At 35.8% G+C, this 21,209-nt stretch overlaps 1 protein-coding gene and 1 non-coding gene across 2 annotated transcripts in view; one reads left to right on the top strand and one right to left on the bottom strand.

Moving 5' to 3' along the window:
• Positions 1 to 21,209, bottom strand: part of SLC30A7 (solute carrier family 30 member 7) — a 76,316-nt gene that overhangs the window by 8,376 nt on the left and 46,731 nt on the right. Inside the window, exons 9-10 of the mRNA XM_065873730.1 lie at positions 7,482 to 7,572; positions 1,400 to 1,549 (exon numbers count right to left, since the gene is read on the bottom strand). Coding sequence (XP_065729802.1) covers positions 1,400 to 1,549; positions 7,482 to 7,572 — 241 coding nt within the window. The remainder of the gene's footprint in view (positions 1 to 1,399; positions 1,550 to 7,481; positions 7,573 to 21,209) is intronic.
• Positions 3,338 to 3,443, top strand: LOC136140595 (U6 spliceosomal RNA). The gene has a single exon (XR_010657635.1). It is a non-coding gene; the product is annotated as a U6 spliceosomal RNA (small nuclear RNA).

Raw genomic sequence — 21,209 nt, 5'->3', positions numbered from 1 at the left:
TTTGTTTTTTAACATCTTTATTGGAGTATAATTGCTTTACAATGTTGTGTTAGTTTCTGCCGTATAACAAAGTGAATCAGCTATACGTATACATATATCCCCAAATCCCCTCCCTCTTGCGTCTCCCTCCCACCCTCCCTATCCAACCCCTCTAGGTGGTTACAAAGCACCGAGCTGATCTCCCTGTGCAATGCGGCTGCTTCCCACTAGCTATCTGTTTTACATTTGGTAGTGTATATATGTCAATGCTACTCTCTCACTTCGTCCCAGCTTACCCTACCCCCTCCCCGTGTCCTCAAGTCCATTCTCTATGTCTGCGTCTTTATTCCTGTCCTGCCCCTAGGTTCTTCAGAACCATTTTTTTTTTAGATTCCATAAATATGCATACAGTATTAGCATACAGTATTTGTGTTAGCATACAGTATTTGTTTTTCTCTTTCTGACTTGCTTCACTCTGTATGACAGATTCTAGGTCCACCCACCTCACTACAAATAACTCAATTTCATTTCTTTTTATGGCTGAGGGATATTCCATTGTATATATGTGCCACATCTTCTTTACCCATTCATCTGTCGATGGGCACTTAGGTTGCTTGCATGTCCTGGCTATTGGAAATAGTGCTTCAATGAACACTGAAGCACAGATTTTTAAGGCATGGAATCAGTTTCCTCATTAGATTTATGTGTTAGATAATTTTGGAAGCAGTGTCAACATCTAGATTTTTTGCCAAATATTTCCAGCAAGCTAGACCAAAAAAAAAAAAAAAAAAAATCTGTGGTCTCTCTCTTCAGATAGTCTTGACATGATGTTCTTATTCTCCCAGTATATACAGAATAACCTAGAAATCACTTTTACTTTATCAGTCACTGACTATGTCAACTCATGATGGCATAAACATTACCTGATATAATTTGGTTGCAGTCATGCACTGACTAATTCGTGATTCCATATACAGAATTAAGAAAAACTCAACAGCGTATTAAGCCATTAAATGACACAGAAGTAGAGATGGCTTTGCTATCAACAAAAATGTTAACATAGTTTGCTTTTAGCCAACGCCACTGACCAGACATTATTCTTATTCCAAATGCTACCTTAGAATTCCTAGCTTCAAATATCATATAACATGTCTTATAAGGAGAGTACAGTAAGGGAGAATCGACTTTTTCTTAAAGGAGCTCAAATCAGTACAACAACGAGTAAACAGGACTATCTTCATTAACAGCATTCACTGAAGTAAGGATCTCCCAAATTTGACTCTGTGGTTGAAAAAAACTTTCACACTTACCTCACAGTGTAGTATATATATATTCAATATGTTAAATAGTAAATCTTTTTAAGACTAGTAGATACAATAAATTCCTAGACCCTTAAAAGAAGTTAGTAAAAAAATCATACCTGAGTAAAAATATTATGTGTTTGGCTTAAAATCCACCTGGCATCAGCATCAGGTGCCACTACTAATTTCAAGGTCCCAACATAAACATCAGAACATAAGGTCCAGAAATGCTGTTCTTGTAAACTGTAAACTCCTTGCAACTGCTGCACCTAAAATATAAAGAGCACATATTAACATGAACTCAAGTATAAGTACACCCAACTTAAATCATGCAACACATCAGTAAACATGGATTCTACTCTCTAATGAAAAAAGTGGCCTGGTGGGGGGGGGCGGCTTGCATTGATTAACAAATACCTACTGGGTACTTACTATGTGCTGGTACCATGACAGGTGTTTGGGAAATATAAATGAGCACATATCAAAATTTGTGGGGCACAGCTGAGAGAGCGCCTAAGTGAAATTCACATTTTCAAATACAGTTGACCCGAGAACAGCACAGGGGTTAGGGACGCCAGCCCTCTTCTCAGTCAAAAATCTGAGGATGCAACCAACCATGGATCATGCAGTACTGTGGTTATTTACTACTGAAAAATATCCATGTATAAGTAGAACGTGCAGTTCAAACCCGTGTTGTTCAAGGGTCAACTGTACATCGATCAGAAGACAAATACAAATACAAATGAGCTAAGAAATTAGGAAAAAAACAACAGAGTCAACTTAAGAAATAAAACGGAAGGAAATAAAGGATGGAAATCAACGATCCACAAATTTAGAAATGACAGAGTTCACAATATCAAAAAACTAGTTCTCTGAAAAGATTAACGAGCTAGAGAGTCAGTGTTTCGTACGTAATGGGGGCATGTTTTAGACAGGATGATTCTTCATCGTGTACAAGTGTCAGGAACTACAGGATCTTTGCATCCCCAGGACCCAGGGAACTACATGCCAACATATACCCTTCCCCAACTCATGTGACAACCAGAAAAGGGAGGGATGTCTCAAAGTTTTTCCAGTGGCTCCTTAAGTGTTCCACACCCTTAGGTTGACAACCACTGGCAAGACAAACTCTGATGGCGGTAAAAAAATAAAATAAATGAACATGCAATTAAACAAAGTACAAAATGAAAAAGGAAAAGAACTACAAACAACAGATTTTAAAAACCATAAAACGGAATACTATATGAATGTATCAATATGTGAGTGTACAAAATACTACAGCTGAGTAGAATCCAAACACTTCTTACCACCTCTACTGCTGTCAGGCTAGTTGAAGCCACTTTAGTTTGGATCATTATAATACCTTATTAACTGGTCTCTCTATTTCTAGCCTTGCACCTCTTCATCTATTCTCAAAACAGTAGCCCAAGTAAGAATCTGTTACTTTAGATCAGATGCTTTCACTCTGTTCAGAATCCTCCAGTAGATTCCCATCTTAGTCTGAACAAAAACCAGTGCTTTCACAATAACTTACATGGACCCACATCATGTGGCCCCTTGTTATTTACCTTATTTACCTCATCTCCTACTACTCCTCCCCTTGCTCCCTCTTCCTCAGCTACAGAAGCCTCTTCACCACTCTGAAAAGTCAGGCACACTCCTGCCCCAGGGCATTTGCTATTCCCTCTGCCTGGAGTGTCTTTCCTTCCAGATTTCTGCCTCGCCTACTTTGTTTGGGTCTTGACTCAAATGCCATCTTCTCAGGAGGTCCTTCTACTGTTATTCTATGTAAAACTACAATGCTTTTATTTTTACATTTCTCTGGTTTGTTTTACTTTTCGGCATATAATGTCGCACACTACATTACTATGTTATTTATATTGTTTCTTGCCTGTCTCCTCTGGCAGAACTCAAGCTCAATAAAGGCAGGGATTTATTTTCGACTTTTATGTTTTGTATCCTCAGCACCTAAAACTGTAAGGACCTAAGCCTGGCCCAAGTAATTGCTCAGTAAATAGTACATGTATATATATAAAATGAATATAAATTCAATTTTGGTCTTTGCTTTCGTAACACATATACTAAAATGAGAACGATCAGAGAAGATTAACATGGCCCTTGTGCGAGAATGACATGCAAATTCATGAAGGGTTCCATGGTCATTTCACAATGTACATGTATATCAAAACAACATATTGTACACTTTAAATATACATAATTTTCATTTATCAATTTTACCTCACTAAAGCTGGAAAAAATAAATAATAAAATCAGAAAAGCAACAACAAAAAACGCAATTTCAAAAATCTAGACAAAAATGAATAAATTTCTGGAAATACAGAAAATGCTGTAATATAAGAAAAAAAACAGAAGATATAAAAGGGCCATTAAAAACTGAAAAGGTAATAAAAGTTCTCTTTCATAAAGCCCCCCCCAACCCCCAGTCCCAGAGGGCAGACTTTCAAGAAACTTAACATAACCTCTTAGTTTTGCCAGAAAATAAAAAAGAGGTGCTATCTCATATAAGAAATAATCTTGATCCCCAACCAGATAAAGACAATAAATCATAAGCTAATTTCTCTTATGAATTAAATAAGCTAACTCCAACAGTATATTAAAAAATAACATATCATGACTACGTTAGGTTTATCCCAAGAGGGAAAGATTAAACATCAGAAACTCTATTACTGTTATTCTTCAATTAGTGAAGCAAAGGAGAAAAATCACATAATCATTTCAATAAAAGCATTACAATTATTTAATAAAATTCAACCCCTATTTATGATTGGAAGGACACTTCCTTAACTTAATAAAAGCTATCTACCCAAAACGTACAGAAAACGCTTAAGGAAAAAACGTTAGATGTATTCCCTTGAAGATCAGGAAAATCTTTACAAAGATGTCCAAATCACCGCTATTGTTCAATATCTCTGTATAGATCTAGAGGAGATGAACTAAGATCAGAACCCAGAAGTTAAAAAGATCTTTATAACAATTACACCAATTTAAAAAAGAAAGAGGTTACTCAGTGAAGGGGCTAACTACCGATTCCTGGAAATAGTCAAGAAGCCGAAAGACCAACTGAATGTTGCAAAGGAGATTCTTCCAACAGATAGAAGTCTGGGCCAAATGAATAATAAGATCTTTTTGAATTCTGAGATTCCCTGATTCTTAAGTAATCTGTTTGGGCTGCCAATTAAGAAAAAGTTGAACTTATATTTATCAAAAATATTTATTTTTATCAGAATTTGTTGTAGGATCACTTTCTATAAGCTCCAAGACACTTGGTGGGAAATGTGAGACAATAACCATTGTGCCCTTTAAAAAAACTGCTTTTACTAGGGAAAGAGGTCAAGGTGCACTTCCTCTTCCTCTTTCAGGACTCTGATGACACAGTGGTTTGAACCTGATATCCCTCCACACTTTTCTAAATGGAAATGGTATACTGCTAGGGAAACAACACCCTGACTGAACAGATTTCTTCTACCTCCACAGATATAGCAGTACAAGCACATTCCTGCAGTTATCCTAAAGCATAAGTTAAGGAATGAGTCTTATAGAAACTGGCATTAACTTTACTCGAATTAAAAAAAGTGGGGAAAGTGTAGCTACAGATGAAAATCTGTGTCGCTCTTCCTGCTCGGACAGTGTGGTTTAACAGAAAGAGCATGAGCTTTTAAAGCCAGAATGATATGGATTTGAATCCAGATTCAGCCACTACCATCTGTGACTTTAGATGAGATACTTAAATCCTCAAACATCAATTTTACTCAGTTTTCCTAGGGAAAGGAAGATGAAACTTACCCTGTATGGTTAATGTGAAGAAAAGAAACAATATATGTAAATCACTTAATATAGGGACCAGCTTAGAGTAGGCGTTCAATAAATTGCCCCTTTCTCTTCCACAACTATGCTGACTGGTCCTACCTTAAAATCATAAAACCACAAATGTCAAATGGGCAGCACTTCACTTTCCCTATCTCATAAAGGACTATTCTATACCTTCTCTTTTCTTCTCTGGTCTTCTAATTTCTCTGCATGATTACTCTGCCCTGTAAATCAAAGAGAAAATAGAAGCACACAGGAAATCCCTTATCCTGCACCACCAAATCCACCAGTCAGCCCTCATCTCTTTCAGCACTTTCTGTCTTCCCTTGGGGGATACAGTACCCCTGGCTCCTATCTACAATGAATTCCTCCATAGTGCTTTGGGTTCTCTCCTTTTTCACCTTCTCAAGACCTTCATTCCTTCAGCAGGTAGTGAAGTAACCTGCTTCGCTACCATGCCATCAATTTCTTCCTGTAACACACAGGCTCCAGAACTGCACTGTGCAATACAGAAGTCACTAAACACATGTGACTAAATACATGAAAATGAAATGAAGTTTAAAAACTAGTTGCGCTATAGCTCAAATTATTAAGCTTCAAGTGCTCAATAGCCACATGTTCCTTGTGACTTCCATACTGGGAAATGTAGATTATTGAACATCTCCATTACTGGGGAAAGTTCTATGGGATGCTGTTTTAAAACATCTTATTTTAAAAACAAATTCCCTCACCACTGTTACTATATCTACAGCCAAGCTATCAGCTCATTTCTTTGTTCCCTTTAACAACACTTCTTAAAAAAAGTTGACTATAACCACTATCTCTACCTCCCCAATTCATTTTCTCCTTAATCTACTATTATCATGCTTTCTCCAAACTCTACTGAAAATGCTTTTATCAAGGCCATTAATGCTGTTCATGATCCCAATCAATGGTCACTTCTCTGTTCCTACTGTAATTGTCTCACAGAAATATTTGGCGCCGTTGATTACTTCCTCCTTCAACTTCTTCTGGGTTTTCCAGCTCCCATTCCTGGCTTTCCTGCCTATGCTCTAAATCTGGAGTGGAAGCTTGACCTAAAGATTAGAGCTTAATCCTCCCAAGGTAACCTTACATAATCCTAATGTTTTAAATGCTAGTCATATACTGATGACTCAAACTACCCCTAGTTCTCATCAGTCCCTAAAACTCCAGATTTGCATATCCAACCACTTGAGTGACATTTCCCCTAGATGTACAGTAGGCATTTCATTTTTAACATATCCAGAATAGAACTCTTGATTTGGGAGGCTTTTCCACCCTCACACCTGCATCAACCTCAACAAATGGTATTAGCATCTACCTAGTTGCGATTCAACACTTTTTCTCCCCTCTGCTAATATAATCCATCTCCAAAAACTTATCCAAAATATCTACTTAGCTCCATTTTCACTTCTACCACTGTAGTCCAGGCCATGATTTTTCAGATTAGAACAGCCTCTTAACTGGTTTTCTTTGCTTTCATTCTCCCTAGAGTTTATTCTCTAATAGCAAGCAGAATAAGCTTTTAAAAACTTACATTTTGTGACACTCTATCTGCCTAAAAGCTTACTAATGCTTCCCAGTGATTAGAATTAAATCTAAACCTCTTAGTAAGACCAAAACCTCTATATGATCTGTCCTCTGCCATTCTCCCCAGCCTTTCCAGCCACTCTTCCCTTTATTATGCTTCAGCCACAATGGCTTTTTTTTTTCCTGTTTTTCAAACACACTAAATTAGTTCCAGTCATAGAACTTTTCGCATTAGCATTTTCCTTTGCTTGGAACACTCTTCTCCAAGATGTTCATGTCTGGCTCCTTCTTGTCAACAAGATTTCAATTTCCTTGAATATGACTTCCTGGATAAATCTGACATAGCCATCCATGTCTCACATGACTTTGTTTTATTTCTATTATAGTAATCATCACTGATATTTTCTTATTTATTTATTGTTTAGTGCCTGTGTTTTCCCACCAGACCATAAATTCTTTGATAGACCCTGACTACCTTATTTACCATTACACCCCTAATACCTTAGAAGAATATATGGCATAAAAGGGGAGCTCACAAAATCTATGCTGAAGAAATGCTTATATCATCTGCTATTTATATTTATATTTTAAAAGAGCTGCTTGATTTCTAGATGAGGACAACTTCTACCACATTTTCTTTAGTGAAGCTCAATATTTTCCAATGATTTTATTCTGGTTCATATAAATGGCATTCATGGTCAGCATTTAGTCTTGGCAGAAATACTAAATTATACACACATGCTACCCATATTTATAAAAGTTATAACCCCTAACAGCTTGGAAACAACCAAAACCCAATGGTTTGGAAGCTTTGAAACTTACCCTCTGATAGCACTGAGGGAGAGTATTTTCCAAAAGGGGAGGAGTTCGCTGCATTAATATTCCAACAGACTCTCTTAAAAGAGGAATAACACTATAGAAAAGGAAGACATCAAACTTATTAAAGCCACATTCTGACAATCCCATCCTGCAAGAAAGTAATAATATACCTCCCATTAGAATCTAACAAAGATTTGTCAGAATAATATGAGGAAAAAGAATCCAGCCGTTGCTCCAAATTTTTCATGGGACAAATAAGTTATTCTTTAAAGTAAAAGTAAAAGAGCTAAATGAAATGTATCAATGTATGAAACAATAAACATGCTTCTGAATAGTACTGGAGCATCTAAAATTTAAACACAGCAGTCGTTCAACTGTCATTTATAATATGACTTCAAATGGCTAGAATCTTCAAGGATAATCTATAAGGCATATCATGGCCAACTGGTCCTTAACGTTTATCAAATATTTACATTCATTTATCTGAAGAGTACTGTTAAGGAAAATACAAAAAAAATTAATACAGCATATTAAGTTCATTCGTCCAGTGTTTTTCCAACCCGATTATATATCGGTCTTCATTGATTATTAAAAAAAAATAGAAGCCTGGATATAACCACAGATCTAGTGAATCAGCACCTCTTGTGATAGGGCCCCAAAATCTGTATGAACTGATGTAATTAGTCCTCAACCAGTATTTGGAAATTATGGCTTTAGGCTACTTGGATGGTTAAATGCACACAAAGCAATTAATAGTGTAATGGTGAGGCTGACTCTAATGAGGTAGTTTTCTAAACCAGCTACATATCAAATTCACCTTAGAGTCTTGTTTGCTGTCATTTCTAACATATTGAATGAGAATCTCTGAGGGAGAGTTGAGGCATCTATGTTTTTAAAAAGCTCTCCAGGGGGAGTCCAATGAGTCAGGGGGTGAGGCACTGCTCTATTGCTTGAAGCAGACTGAGAGGGAAGGTCAAGAATAGCTTCATTACACTTAATAGCTTAAACCAGTTCTTCCTTTTAAACTTGTAGTATCTCAATATTTCTAGAGTAAAACCCCTCCTGATTATAGCTATAGGAGACAGAGAGAAAAACAAAACAAAACAAAACATATACCTTTTAAGGAAGGCAGAAGGTGAAGTGTACCTTAAAAGATTAGTAGTACTTCTGACAGACAGAAAAGAAAGAGAAGATATTAATGAACACACAAAGGAACAGGGACAATGCTTGTCTTGTTCACTGTTATATTCCCAAGGAGGCCTAGTAAAGTGCTGGTCACAAAGTGGGCCCACAATAAATACTTGTTGGTTAGATGAATGATAAATGCATAGATATTAGATGTTTTAGAATCTAGATTAAAGAAAGGAAAGGCCCCAGGGAAGAAATTAGGAGACTGTTCCATACTTTGTGTACAGTGATAAGTATCTGGATAGGGAGGGTAAAAACAGGAAGAGAAACAAATAGGAAAATTAAACAGATACTGAGAGATATTGAGATATTTAGAAACTGGTGTCCAGGGAAGCAACACCTAGGGCAAGCTTAGAAAACTAAAAGTGTGGAGAGAATAGCAGTAATGAATATAAAAGCTCAGTGTAGACAGGAGTTTAAGTCACATTCAAATGAAATTATTCTTCAGTCAGACAGTGATTTACGAGCCAAGAATAATTGGATGCCACCTTTAATTGCTTCTTCTCCCTTAAAACGCTCATGCTCTAAATCACCGAGTTCTCATGACTTAACATTCTAAACACTTCTAAACTCCATCCCCTCCCTGTCATTCTATTACGCATGTCTACAATAATCTCCATATCACTTCACTTGGATTATTACAACAGCCTCCTAAATGGTCCCTTTACCTCTAGTCTTATTTCCTTAAGTCTGCTGTGATAGGCAGCTTTAAAGATGGATCCCAATGACCCCTGCCTCCCTAGCGTTCATGCTCTCGTGTAATCCCTTCCCCTCGAGTGTGGGCTGGATCTAGTGACTTGCTCCTAATGAGTAAAGTATGGCAAAAATGACAAGATGTCAATTCTAAATTAAAGTACTCTGGCTTCCATCTTGTTCACCCTCCTCTCTTGCTCTCTCACTTGCTTGCTCAAAGCTGCCACGCTACGAGCTGTCCCATGGAGAGGCCCAGGGCAAGGAACTGAGAGATGCCTCTGGAGAGGAACTAAGACCCTCAGTCCAACAGCCCAAAAGAAACTCAATACCGTCAACAACCACTTCAGTGAGCTTGGAAGTGGATTCTCCTCCAGATGAGTACTGGAATGACTGTAGCTGGCTGACACCTTGACTGTTAACTTGTCAGAGACCCTGAGCCAGAGCCCAGTTAGCCACGCTCAGGTTCCGGAACCAAGGCAAAGATAATAATGTGTGTTATTTCAGCTACGAGGTTTTTGTGTTAAGTTCTTACGCATTCATAGATAACTAATATAACCATTCTTTACAAAGCCATTAGACTAATCTACCTAAAATCAGTATCTGACTCTATTCCTTCCCCATTTAAAAAAAATCCATTAAGAGCTCCCTACTGCCTAGGGGATTAAGTGTAAGCTCTTTCACATGGTATACTTTTTTGATCTGCCCTCCTCTAGCTTCACGTCCTATCATTTTTGCTTCACATTTTAAGCTCTCTATAACGTAAGCATGTTTGTACTTCACTTTCTGCTGTTTTTCCTTTCATGCTCTGGCTCATGCTGTAACCTCTCTAGAATGTCCCTAAACTGCCCTGTAATCTGGCTTCTATTCCTTCTTTAAAATCTCAAGTGTCACCCCTTTTAGGGTATATTCCCTGATCCCAAACTGTCCTCCAAACTGTATAAATGTCCTCTCTGTGCTCCTGTAAAAAATCTGTGATACCTATATTAACACTGGAGGAAAAATGGGTGGAAAGCAGCTGGAATCGGGGTTAAGGATTTTGACAGTGAAAGAACATCGGTTATTCCTTCATCTAACCTGAAGAGTAGTGTCTGTTTCTATCTACTGTGCTGTTATTAAATAGGCGAGGACTCCCTGGATTTACAAAAAGGCAAAGAAAAACACCACAGTAGAATAATAAGGCATAATTCAACCATTACATTTTTTCTTTCCTCTCTCCATCCTCATTTCTCAGGAAAAAGAAAGGATCAGTCCCTAAATGTTTCTATATATCTAATTTACACAATTTTTATGTTTTCCTACTTTCCTTATTGTACTTCTCAGAAAATGAGGCAAAAAAATGGTTCCCCTAGAATAACTGTTTGAGAATAAGTTTAAAAAAATTTTTTATACAGCAGGTTCTTATTAGTTATTTATTTTATATATATTAGTGTATATATGTCAATCCCAATATCCCAAATCATCACATCACCACCCCCCCGACAATAAGAAAAGTTTTTCCATGTGCCCACTAAATTTAGCTATTTTGATCATTTCTTCTCCAATCTTTATCTCAAGAAACTCCTAATAATCTGGAGATATCTGAGGTGGAAAAATCACTCAAATGTAAATCATGAGACTTGGGGTTCTAATTCTGCCATTAAATAGCTTCAGGCAAATAGTATAACATTCCAGAGCATCAGTTTTCTCATCTATAGAATGAGGAAGTAGATTAAATATCTAGGCAATTTCTTCCATCTTTAATTTATTTTCATTCAATAAGAAAAAAATGGTCAATCTACAAGGAATACTAAGAGGGAATATATTTGGAAATGAAAGAAAATATAAGTTGCCTTTATATTCTAAATAGCAACAACAACAATGCACAACAGCATCATCAAATAAGATACACTTTGCAAATGAATTTAATCTATTACTAATTAGGCAATCCTGCAAATGGATTTTATTACACAATCAATACAAATAAGCAATAATTAAGCACTACATGCTTTGCTTGGCATCAGATTTTCTCGAATCAGATGGAATCTTACTCTAGAGTTGTGGAAATGGAGACCTAGTGCACCAAAGTAACTTGCCCAAGGACATAGCTAGTGAATGGGAGAGCTAGAAGAGTAAGAACAGGTCTTTTGACTCCAAACTCAATTTTGAAAAGTTCAAGTCAACATTTACTATATGCCTACCATGTGCCAGACATGTGCTAGGCACCAGAAATAAAAAGATAAATATACAATGCCTTACCTCAAAGAAATTCACAACTATTGAAAAAGCCTGTAGAGATCAATGGAAATCAGGCAACAAACACTTATTTAGGACCCACCATTTGCAGGAAGGCACATATGAATTCAAAACAACTGTAGATTAAAAGCCTGTATCCAATTTCACTTCCCATGAACTTTTGGTGAACGGTTTTTTTATTAGTATGTTGACAACTTACTTTTAAACATACCTTTAAAAATAAAAAGTATAACTTTCAAAATAAAGTGGGGGAAAAAGGAATAGAAGAGAATATGGACTCTACTGTAACAGAAGGCGTGCAATATGAGCAATGATATTACTTAAGCAATAGTTGTAAAATATCACCTTGCAAACAACTTTTAAAATATTTATTGTCTTAGAATACCTAGGGCTAGTCTAGCTTTCCCTGCAAAGAGCTAAAACACAATTAATATAAAAGAGTTGAGTCCAATCTAAAATAATCCTTAAGGAGATCAGCTTTAAAACATTAAAGACATTCCCTTAATACAGTCTCTTAATAAGTCACCCAAAATAACCATCTACAAATTTATCCAAACCTTTGTTCAAATTTTTGTGTTAACCCACGTGTGTTGCCTCTCAAAGACTGCTACGCTCTTGTAAGAACAACAACAATAACAACAACTAGTATGGCCCTTTTTCTCCTGAAGTTTACTTTCACCTGTGGCACTTAGTTTGAGGATTCTAGAACTGGTGAAGTTCCATGATCACAGATTACACACTATTAGAATTAACAGAGGGGACTTCCCTGGTGGCACAGTGGTTAAGAATCCGCCTGCCAACACAGGGGACACAGGCTCAAGCCCTGGTCTGGGAAGATCCCACATGCTGCGGAGCAACTAAGCCCATGCACCACAACTACTGAGCCTGCGCTCTAGAGCCTGCGAGCCACAACTACTGAGCCCACGTGCCACAACTACTGAAGCCCGTGCGCCTAGAGCCCATGTTCCTCAACAAGAGAAGCCACCACAACGAGAAGCCCGCACACCACAACGAAGAGAAGCCCCCACTCGCCGCAACTGGAGAAAGCCCACGAGCAGCAAAGAAGACCCAACGCAGCCAAAAATAAATAAATAAATTTATAAAAAAAGAATTAACAGACAATTTAGAGATCACTCATTTTAACACAATTCAAGATAAGTATTTTAATAATAAAATTAATGTTAGAAGCAAGCATCTATTTTAAAATAACTAAATAAAAGATATAACTGATATGTATAAGGAAATAATATATAGAGAGTGTATCAACAGGTTCTTACTGATTTTGTTATACTATAAAATTTGGAATGGTTGCCTACTTAGGTAGAATTTTAATAAAATATTTACATTCAACAGCAGCAAGCATTTCACCAAAGCACATGGAAGCATCACACTAATTTTCTCCAATAATAATTTTAAAATATTGTTAAGAATTTCAGATGTAGGAGCTATATAACGAGGTTATGAAACTGGGGTGGGGAGAAAAAGGTGCTTTTGCTAAATCACATGGTGATAAGCAATTTAGAACCAAAGCCAATTTCTGTAACAATCTCAGAGGTCATAAAAACGTAAAAGAAACCTGTAGAAACTCTATTTTTGCTTTTTAAAAATTGTGTTTAGCTCAGGAGTTTACGCCCATATTTTTCTGATTAACTATTGTAATAGGGAATCATAAAATAGATTTTAGCATGGATCTATCTAGCCATAATGAAAGGATATGGGGAAAAAGACAAACTCAGCAAATTCCTGACTGAGCTAAGACTTAGAGCTGCATCCAAACCCAGAAAGTAAGCATTTGGAAACAATTAGAGGTTCACTTCTGGCTGACTAACTCAATTCTAGCTTTAACAGTGAAATAGCATTTTCCTAGCATATATAAAAAGAATGAGTCATTAGGTACATGAGTTCACCAGTAAAACATGGTAATAGTTTTATTCCTCAAAACCTGAAGATAAATCAAATTTACAATCATACACTTAAAATTAATATGAAAGCTTAAATGTTAGCAGATTAAATAAGCAACAGTTATTACTCTTTATTGCCAGTAACTTTGTAAATGAAAAAATACTAAATCTTACTTCAAAAGCAGCATATTTAGTGAGTCTCACCATTTCAACAGTACATAAAATTATCTAGCAATAATTATAAACAAACCAAACCAAAGAAAAGGGTATACATTATGAAAACTTTTGAAGAACAGACTGGTGATAATCATAATCATTAACAATAAAAAATTTCAGAGAGTTGAAACTATTACTTAGATCTGAGAACAAATATTAATAATAATTAAAAAATAATTACTGATTCAACTTTTTTGAATTGGCTAATGGGCTTAAGTCCTCCTGCATATTACCAGTGGTTCTTATAATCTACAAGCGTATAGGTAGCGGTACTTTATAAAAGAACCCATAAATTTAAAGGTCTAGTATATATCATATACTCGAAAATGTTTAGTGGACAAAAAAACAAAGAAAATTGGCCCCCCAAAGCAATGTATTCTGCATTCAGACATGGTGGTCCTATGACAAGCTGTAAATATGCAGTCATATTTACACAAATACAATGATTCCGTAGTAAAAAACAATTACCCATTAACCCAGAATTTCATGAGCCTAATATAGAAAAGATAACCCAGAACCACAGGAATTGTGGTTCGCCTTATAATTATTCTGAGTTTCTGAAACCTATGGTTTAAATCAACGCATATTTACAGAGTACCTACTTTACTCAATAATGGAGACAGTAAGATATCCTAAAATACCCCTAGAACTTAGAGCCAAAGTCATGAAAAGGTCATTCTTTTCCTTAAACTTCTGGAACTTAGTTATAACACTTAATGCATTTGGTCTTTGGACTGAAACCATTAGTAAATAATGTCGTTAGTAAATAGTAATGTCTTTGTTTAGACAACACTTAATAGTTTTTAAAGTATTTAATAAATTTTTTCCAATTTGATCCTCACAACAACCTTAAGTAACTTTCAGAAAATGCTGGAATCACAGATGTAAGCAAGATCATAAGAGATCATTTAGGCCAACCCCCTCATTTTACAGAAAAGAAAACCATCTCAGAGAGATTAAGACAACTTGTTCTTTGTTACACACTGGTAAGTGGCAGAGTTGGGTGGGATAACTCCAAGACTAAAGCTCTCTGCACTACACTGCAGAGTCTCATCATGATTGAGCCCTCTGGAGTCAGAGACCATATTATATTCTTTTAATTCCCAGTGCCCAGCACAGTGTATGGAATATAATAAGTGCTTGACATATATCTGCTGAATGCATAGTCTATTTTAAAATTTCAAACACTAGAGGAAGATTATTAAAATGTAAAACATCCCTTGTTTGACATGACTTTCAACCCTTCACAATAACAGCTAAATAACAAAACAAGAAAAGAGCCCCTCAATTTAGTCATTTCCCCAAAAGAATCTCCAATAAATAGAAGCAAAAGTATCTTATTCTCTATTCAAGTATAGGTGAGAAAGAATTAATTACACTTAGGCAGAAGCAATCAACATTCCCAGCTCTTGATGTGCAATTTGTTATCTTAATAAAGGCTCTTTATTCTAATGAATAAGAATATTCTCATAAATAAGAAACTAAAATCACACCAACAATATAAGTAAAAAAAAAATTACTAAGTGACACATATGTATCTATGAAGAGCAAAGGTGCAAATAAATAAGAAAAATGAATGAAAATTCATAAATACCCTGTCAAGAGGGAGGGAAATGGGAAAAAACAATGGAATAAAAGAAGTAAGAAGAGAGGACTTCCCTGGTGGCACAGTGGTTAAGAATCCACCTGCCAATGCAGAGGACACGGGTTCGAGCCCTGGTCCGGGAAGATTCTACATGCCGCGGAGCAACTAAGCCCGTGTGCCACAACTACTGAGCCTGCACTCTAGAGCCCACGAGCCACAACTACTGAAACCATGTGCCACAATTACTGAAGCCTGCGTGCCTAGAGCCTGTGCTCTGCAACAAGAGAAGCCACCGCAACGAGAAGCCCATGCACTGCAATGAAGAATAGCCCCCGCTCGCTGCAACTAGAGAAAGCCCGCGCACAGCAACGAAGACCCAAGGCAGCCAAAAATAAATAAATAACTTTTTAAAAAAAAGGAAAAGCAGAGAAAAAGGTGAAAGGAGTAAAAAGAAAAAGACGAGGACAAAGAGCACCACAAGATATACATAGTTTTGAGAGAAGACTGGAAGAAATCTTCTTATTCTTATTAAATATGGTAACGTTTGTATTGAAAAGATCATGAGACTTGGAGGTACCACCCCATTACCTCTGCAACTCACTGAAAGCAGTGGCGAGGCTAAGATGGACAAAGGCAGGAGATGACGCTCTTTAAGGAAATCTGCATTTTAAAAAGTACAGAAGTGAAGAAACAGGATTTTATTTAGGAAAACCAGATAAGAGGGCAAGAAATATTTATTAATCACTTCAGTGATCACAAGTTTTAACTCAGAACAAAAAGGCCTTAAGATCAGCACGAAAAATCCAAGAGGAATGGGACCAGAGTGCTGATCAAATACCTAGGTTCTACAAGGCTATTAGGAATCTGAGCTAAACAGTGTCTATCTGGTTTTAGGTTAAGCAATTAACACACAATGCTTGCCAAGTGGCAGGTCTGTTCTAGGCTTGGTATATCTTAACCTATTTAATCCACATATAGCAAATTATGAGGAAGATACAACTATCATTGCCACTTTAAAGATGAAAAATTGAGGCTAAGTGGCTTGTCCAAGGTCACACAGATAAAAAGTAGAAACAGGATTTGAACCCAGGCAGTTTTGCTCCACAGTAAATGCTCTTAACTTCTCTGCAAGACTCCTTCCAACTAAGTCATCAGGGTGGCTTTGCTAGTGCTCCCAAAACACCTTTACCCAAAGGAGAATTCTGACATTAGGAAATGCTAACCTTCAAAGTGTATAGGAGGCCTGGACCACAAAAAGAAATTTAAAAGCTCTGGAAAAGATGATCAGTAATAACAATATGAAAGTTTTCTGCCATCTGAGAGCTGACTGGTAAAGTCAAAAGTTGAACAGAAGCAAACCCCTGACACCTGGTTTCTGTTCTGGACCCATCCTCAATGATAACTTCCAAAGTCACATGTCTGAGAAGCAAACCTAACATAGGAAATGAAAAGCAAAGGAAAAAGTACTCTTATTTGCTTACCCAAATTAAACTTAAAATACCACTGTGAGAGTATAATTTTTATTAAATATCTCAAAGTAGGTTTCTAATTGCTACAGTGCTACATTGGATGCTGACTACATTAAAATATTTAGTTACTGAGGTAGGAATAGAAATCATGTTTTCAAAGGATAAACTAAGCAAGAGAACAGAGTAACAAGTGCAGACTATACCTAGTGGTGGAGAATTTCAAATTAATTACACACAAATTAACAATGAACAATGAATAATCAAAGGGACGAATAGTTTTTCTTTTGGCAGGAGTAAATTAAGAGTAGAAAAAACTTAATATGCTTTCAACCTTTTAAATTTTACTTTTATTTTTTTAAAGGCTAAAAATGTCTATGATTCCGAAGTCAAAAGTATATTTAAAATATACTTCAAAGTCACTTCTAATCCCTTCCCTCTGCCTAGAGGTAACTATATTTATCATATTTGTTTTTGGTTTATTCTTTGTGTTTCTTTTCAAAGTTATAAGAAAACATGCAGATTATATGTGTATCTCTTCTCCTTATGGAAAAGGTAATAGTGCTACTTTTTGCCTCTCTTATGCTATACTCCTATATACCATTTGCTACATATCAAGTGCTATTTTGTTTTCTTAACAATACATCTTGAAAATAACGCCACATTACCATATAGAGCTATTCCTTATTCTTTATTCTTATTATTATTACGGTAAAAAACATGTAACACTAAATTTATCATCTTAACCATTTTTAAATATATAGTTCAGTAGTGTTAAGTAACATTGTTGTGCAAAAGATCTCTAGAACTTTTTCACACTGCAACACTGAAACTCTTTACCCATTAAACACTATAATTCCCATCCCTCCTGCCCCAGCCCTTGGCAACCACCTTTCTACTTTGTTTCCACAATTTTAACTACTTTATATATTTCATATGAGTAGACTCATACAATATTTGCTCTTTGGGATTGGATTATTTAGCTTAGCATAATGTCCCCACGTTTCATCCATAATGTAATGTGTGACAGACCTTCCTTCTTTTTAAATGCTACATAATGTTCCATTGTATGTATGTACATTTTCTTTATCCATTCATTTGTTGACAGATATCTGGGTTACTTCTACCTCTTGGCTATTGTGAATAATGCTGCAATGAACATGGATATATGAATATCTTTTTGTGATCCTGCTCTGAGTTCTTTTGGACATGTACACAGAAGTGGAATTGCTAGATCATATGGTACTCTATTTTTAACTTTCCATAACGGTGGCATCATTTTACATTCCTATTAACAGTGCACAAAGGCTCCAAATTCTCCACATCCTTGCCAACACTTATTATCTATTCTTTTGATAGTAGACATCCAGATGGGTGTGAGGTGATGTCTTATCATTTTGTTTTGCATTTCCCTAGTGATTAGTAACACTGAGCATCTTTTTACATGCCTATTGGCCAGATGTAAATCTTCTTTGGAGAAATGTTTATTAAAATCCTTTGCTTATTTTTAAATTGGTTTATTTTGTTGTTGTTGTTGAGTTGTAGACTTTCCTTGTATATTCTGAATACTAACATCTTACAAGATATATATGACTTGCAATTATTTGCTCCAATTCCATAGGTTGCCTTTTCACTCTGCTGATTTTTCCTTTTGATGAGCTGAAGTTCTTAAGCTTGGTAAAGTCCAATTTGTCTATTTTTTATTTTTTTTGCCTGTCTTCTTTGGTTAGTATCCAAGAAATCATCCCTAAAACCAATATTCTGAAACTTTTCTCCTAGGAGAAAAGTTTTTGTCTAGGAGTTTAATAGTTTTAGATCATATGTTTAAGGTCTTTAATCCATTTTGAGTTAATTTTTTTATGTGGTGTAAAGTAAGGGGCCAACTTCATAATTTTGCATGTGGATATCCATTTTCTCAAAACCATTTGTTGAGGAGACTGCTTTATCCCCATTGTGTAGTCCAGGCACCCCTGTCAAAAATCATTTGGCTATATATATGCAAATGTTTACTTCTGGGCTCTTTATTCAGTTTACTGGTCTATATATCTGTCTTTATGCCAGGACCACACCATCTAAATCACTGTTTCTTTGTTGTTATGTTTTGAAATCAGGGAGTGTAAGGCCTCCAACTTTGTTCTTCTTTCTTAAGATTGTTTTGGCTATCATAGTCTATTCACATTCCATACAAGTTTTAGTATTTTTTAAAAATCTATTTCTGAAAAAAAATATGTCATTAGGATTTTGATAGGGATTGCACTGAATCTGTAGATGACTTTGGGCAGCATACACATTTCAACAATATTGAAGTCTTCTGATCCATGCATGAGATGTCTTTCCATTTATTTATATCTTCTTTGATTTCTTTTAGCAATGCTTTATGGTTTACAATGTACACATGTTTCACCTCCTTGGTGGAATTTATTCTTAAGTATTTTATCCTTTTTGGTGCTATGGTAAATGGGATTGTTTTTAAATTTTCCTTTTCTGATTGGTCATTGTTATTATATAAGAATGCAACTGGGTTTTGAGTGCTGATTTTGTATTCTGCAACTTTGCTGAATTCTTTTATTAGTTCTAACAGTTTTTGTGTGTATGTGTAATCTAGGATTTTCTACATATAAGATCATGTCATGTGTGAACAGGGATAATTGTAATATTTCTTTTCCAATTTGTATGCCTTTTCTTTTTCTTGTCTGATTGTTCTGGCTAGAACTTTCAGTACTATGGCAAATAGTAGTGGGAAAATTGGGCATCCTTGCCTTGTTCTTGATCTTGGAGGAAACATTTTCATTCCTCCCCAGGTGTGGGTTTTTCACATATAGCTTTTATTATGTTGAAGTAGTTTCCTTCTAGTCTTGGTTTCTTAGTGTTTTTAATCATGAAAGGGTGTTGAATTTTGTTACCTTTCTGCATTGTTTGAGATGACCACATCTTTTCTTCCTTCATTTTGTTCATATGGTGTATAATACTGATTGATTTTCATTATGTTGAACCATCCTTACGTTCCAAGTATAAATCTCCCCTAGTCATGGTGTATGATGCTTTCAATGTGCTATTGAACTTGCTTTGCTACTGTTTTGCTTAGGATTCTTAAATCAACACTCATCAGGGATACTGGGTCTATAGTTTTCCTGTTGTGTCTTTGTCTGGTTTTGATATCCAGTTAATGCTGGCATCATGAGTTTGGGATTCTCCTCTCAATTCTCTAGAATAGTTTGAAAAGAACTGGTACTATCACTTCTTTAAATTTTTGGTAAGATTCACCAGTGAAACCGTCTGATCCTGGGCTTTTCTTTGTTGAGAGTTTTTCGATTACTGCTTCAATCTCTTCACTAGTAATAGGTTTGTTCACATCTTGAAAATTTCTTCATGATTCAGCAGTGGTAGGTTGTATGTTTCTAGAAATTTATCAATTTCTTCTAGGTTATCCAATTTGTTGGCATACAACTGTTCATAGTAGTCCCCTATAGTTCTTTTTATTTCTGTGATATCAGTTGTAATATCTCCTATTTCATTTCCTATTTTAGATATTTGAGTCTTTTTTTTTCTTAGGTGGTCTAGCAAAGTTTTATCAATTTTGTTGATCTTTTCAAAAAACCAACTCTAGGTTTTGTTGACTTTTTTCTATTGTTTTTCTATTCTCTATTTCATTTATCTCTGCTCTAACCTTTAGTATTTCCTTCCTTCTGCTGACTTCGAGTTTAGTTTGTTCTTTTTCTAGCTCCTTGAGCTGTAAGGTTAGGTTGTTGATCTGAGATCTTTCTTTCCTTTTTAAAAAATGTATGTGTTTATAGCTATGAACTTCCCTCTTTGTACTGCTTTTGCTGAATCCCATATGTTTTGGTATGTTGTGTTTTTATTTGTTTTCATTTGTCTCCATATATTTTCTAAATTCTCTTGTGATTTCTTCCTTGATCCATTGGTTGTTAAAGAGCCTGTTGTTTAATTTCCACATATTTTTGGATTTTCAAGTTTTCCTTTTGCTATTGATTTCTAGTTTCATTCCACTGTGGTCAGAGAAAATATTTTATATAATTTCAATGTTCTAAATTTTGTTAGGACCTCTTTTGTGACATGACATATCTTCTTTCTGGGAGAATGTTCCATGTGCGCTTGAGAAGAATGTGTATTCTGCTGTAGTTGGGTCAGGCTCAACAACAACCTGTTAGGTCCAACTGGTCTATAGTGTTCAAGTCTTCTCTTTCCCTATTGAGTCTCTAATGAATGACTGGTTGATTTCCTAGTTCCTCTAAGGTACTGAAGTCTCCTACTATTACTATGTTGCTGTCTATTTCTCCCTTTTTGTCAATGTTTGCTTTATATATTTGGGTGCTCTCATGTTAGCAGCATATGTATTTACAATTGTTGTATCTTCCTGGTGAATTGACCCTTTTATCCTTACAATGTTTCTTCTTTGTCTCTTGTGACAGTTTTTGTTGTCTATTTTGGC

Source organism: Phocoena phocoena, chromosome 1 (genome assembly GCF_963924675.1).
Source record: "Phocoena phocoena chromosome 1, mPhoPho1.1, whole genome shotgun sequence".
NCBI lineage: Eukaryota > Metazoa > Chordata > Mammalia > Artiodactyla > Phocoenidae > Phocoena > Phocoena phocoena.
This window is presented reverse-complemented; position numbering and strand designations above follow the sequence as displayed.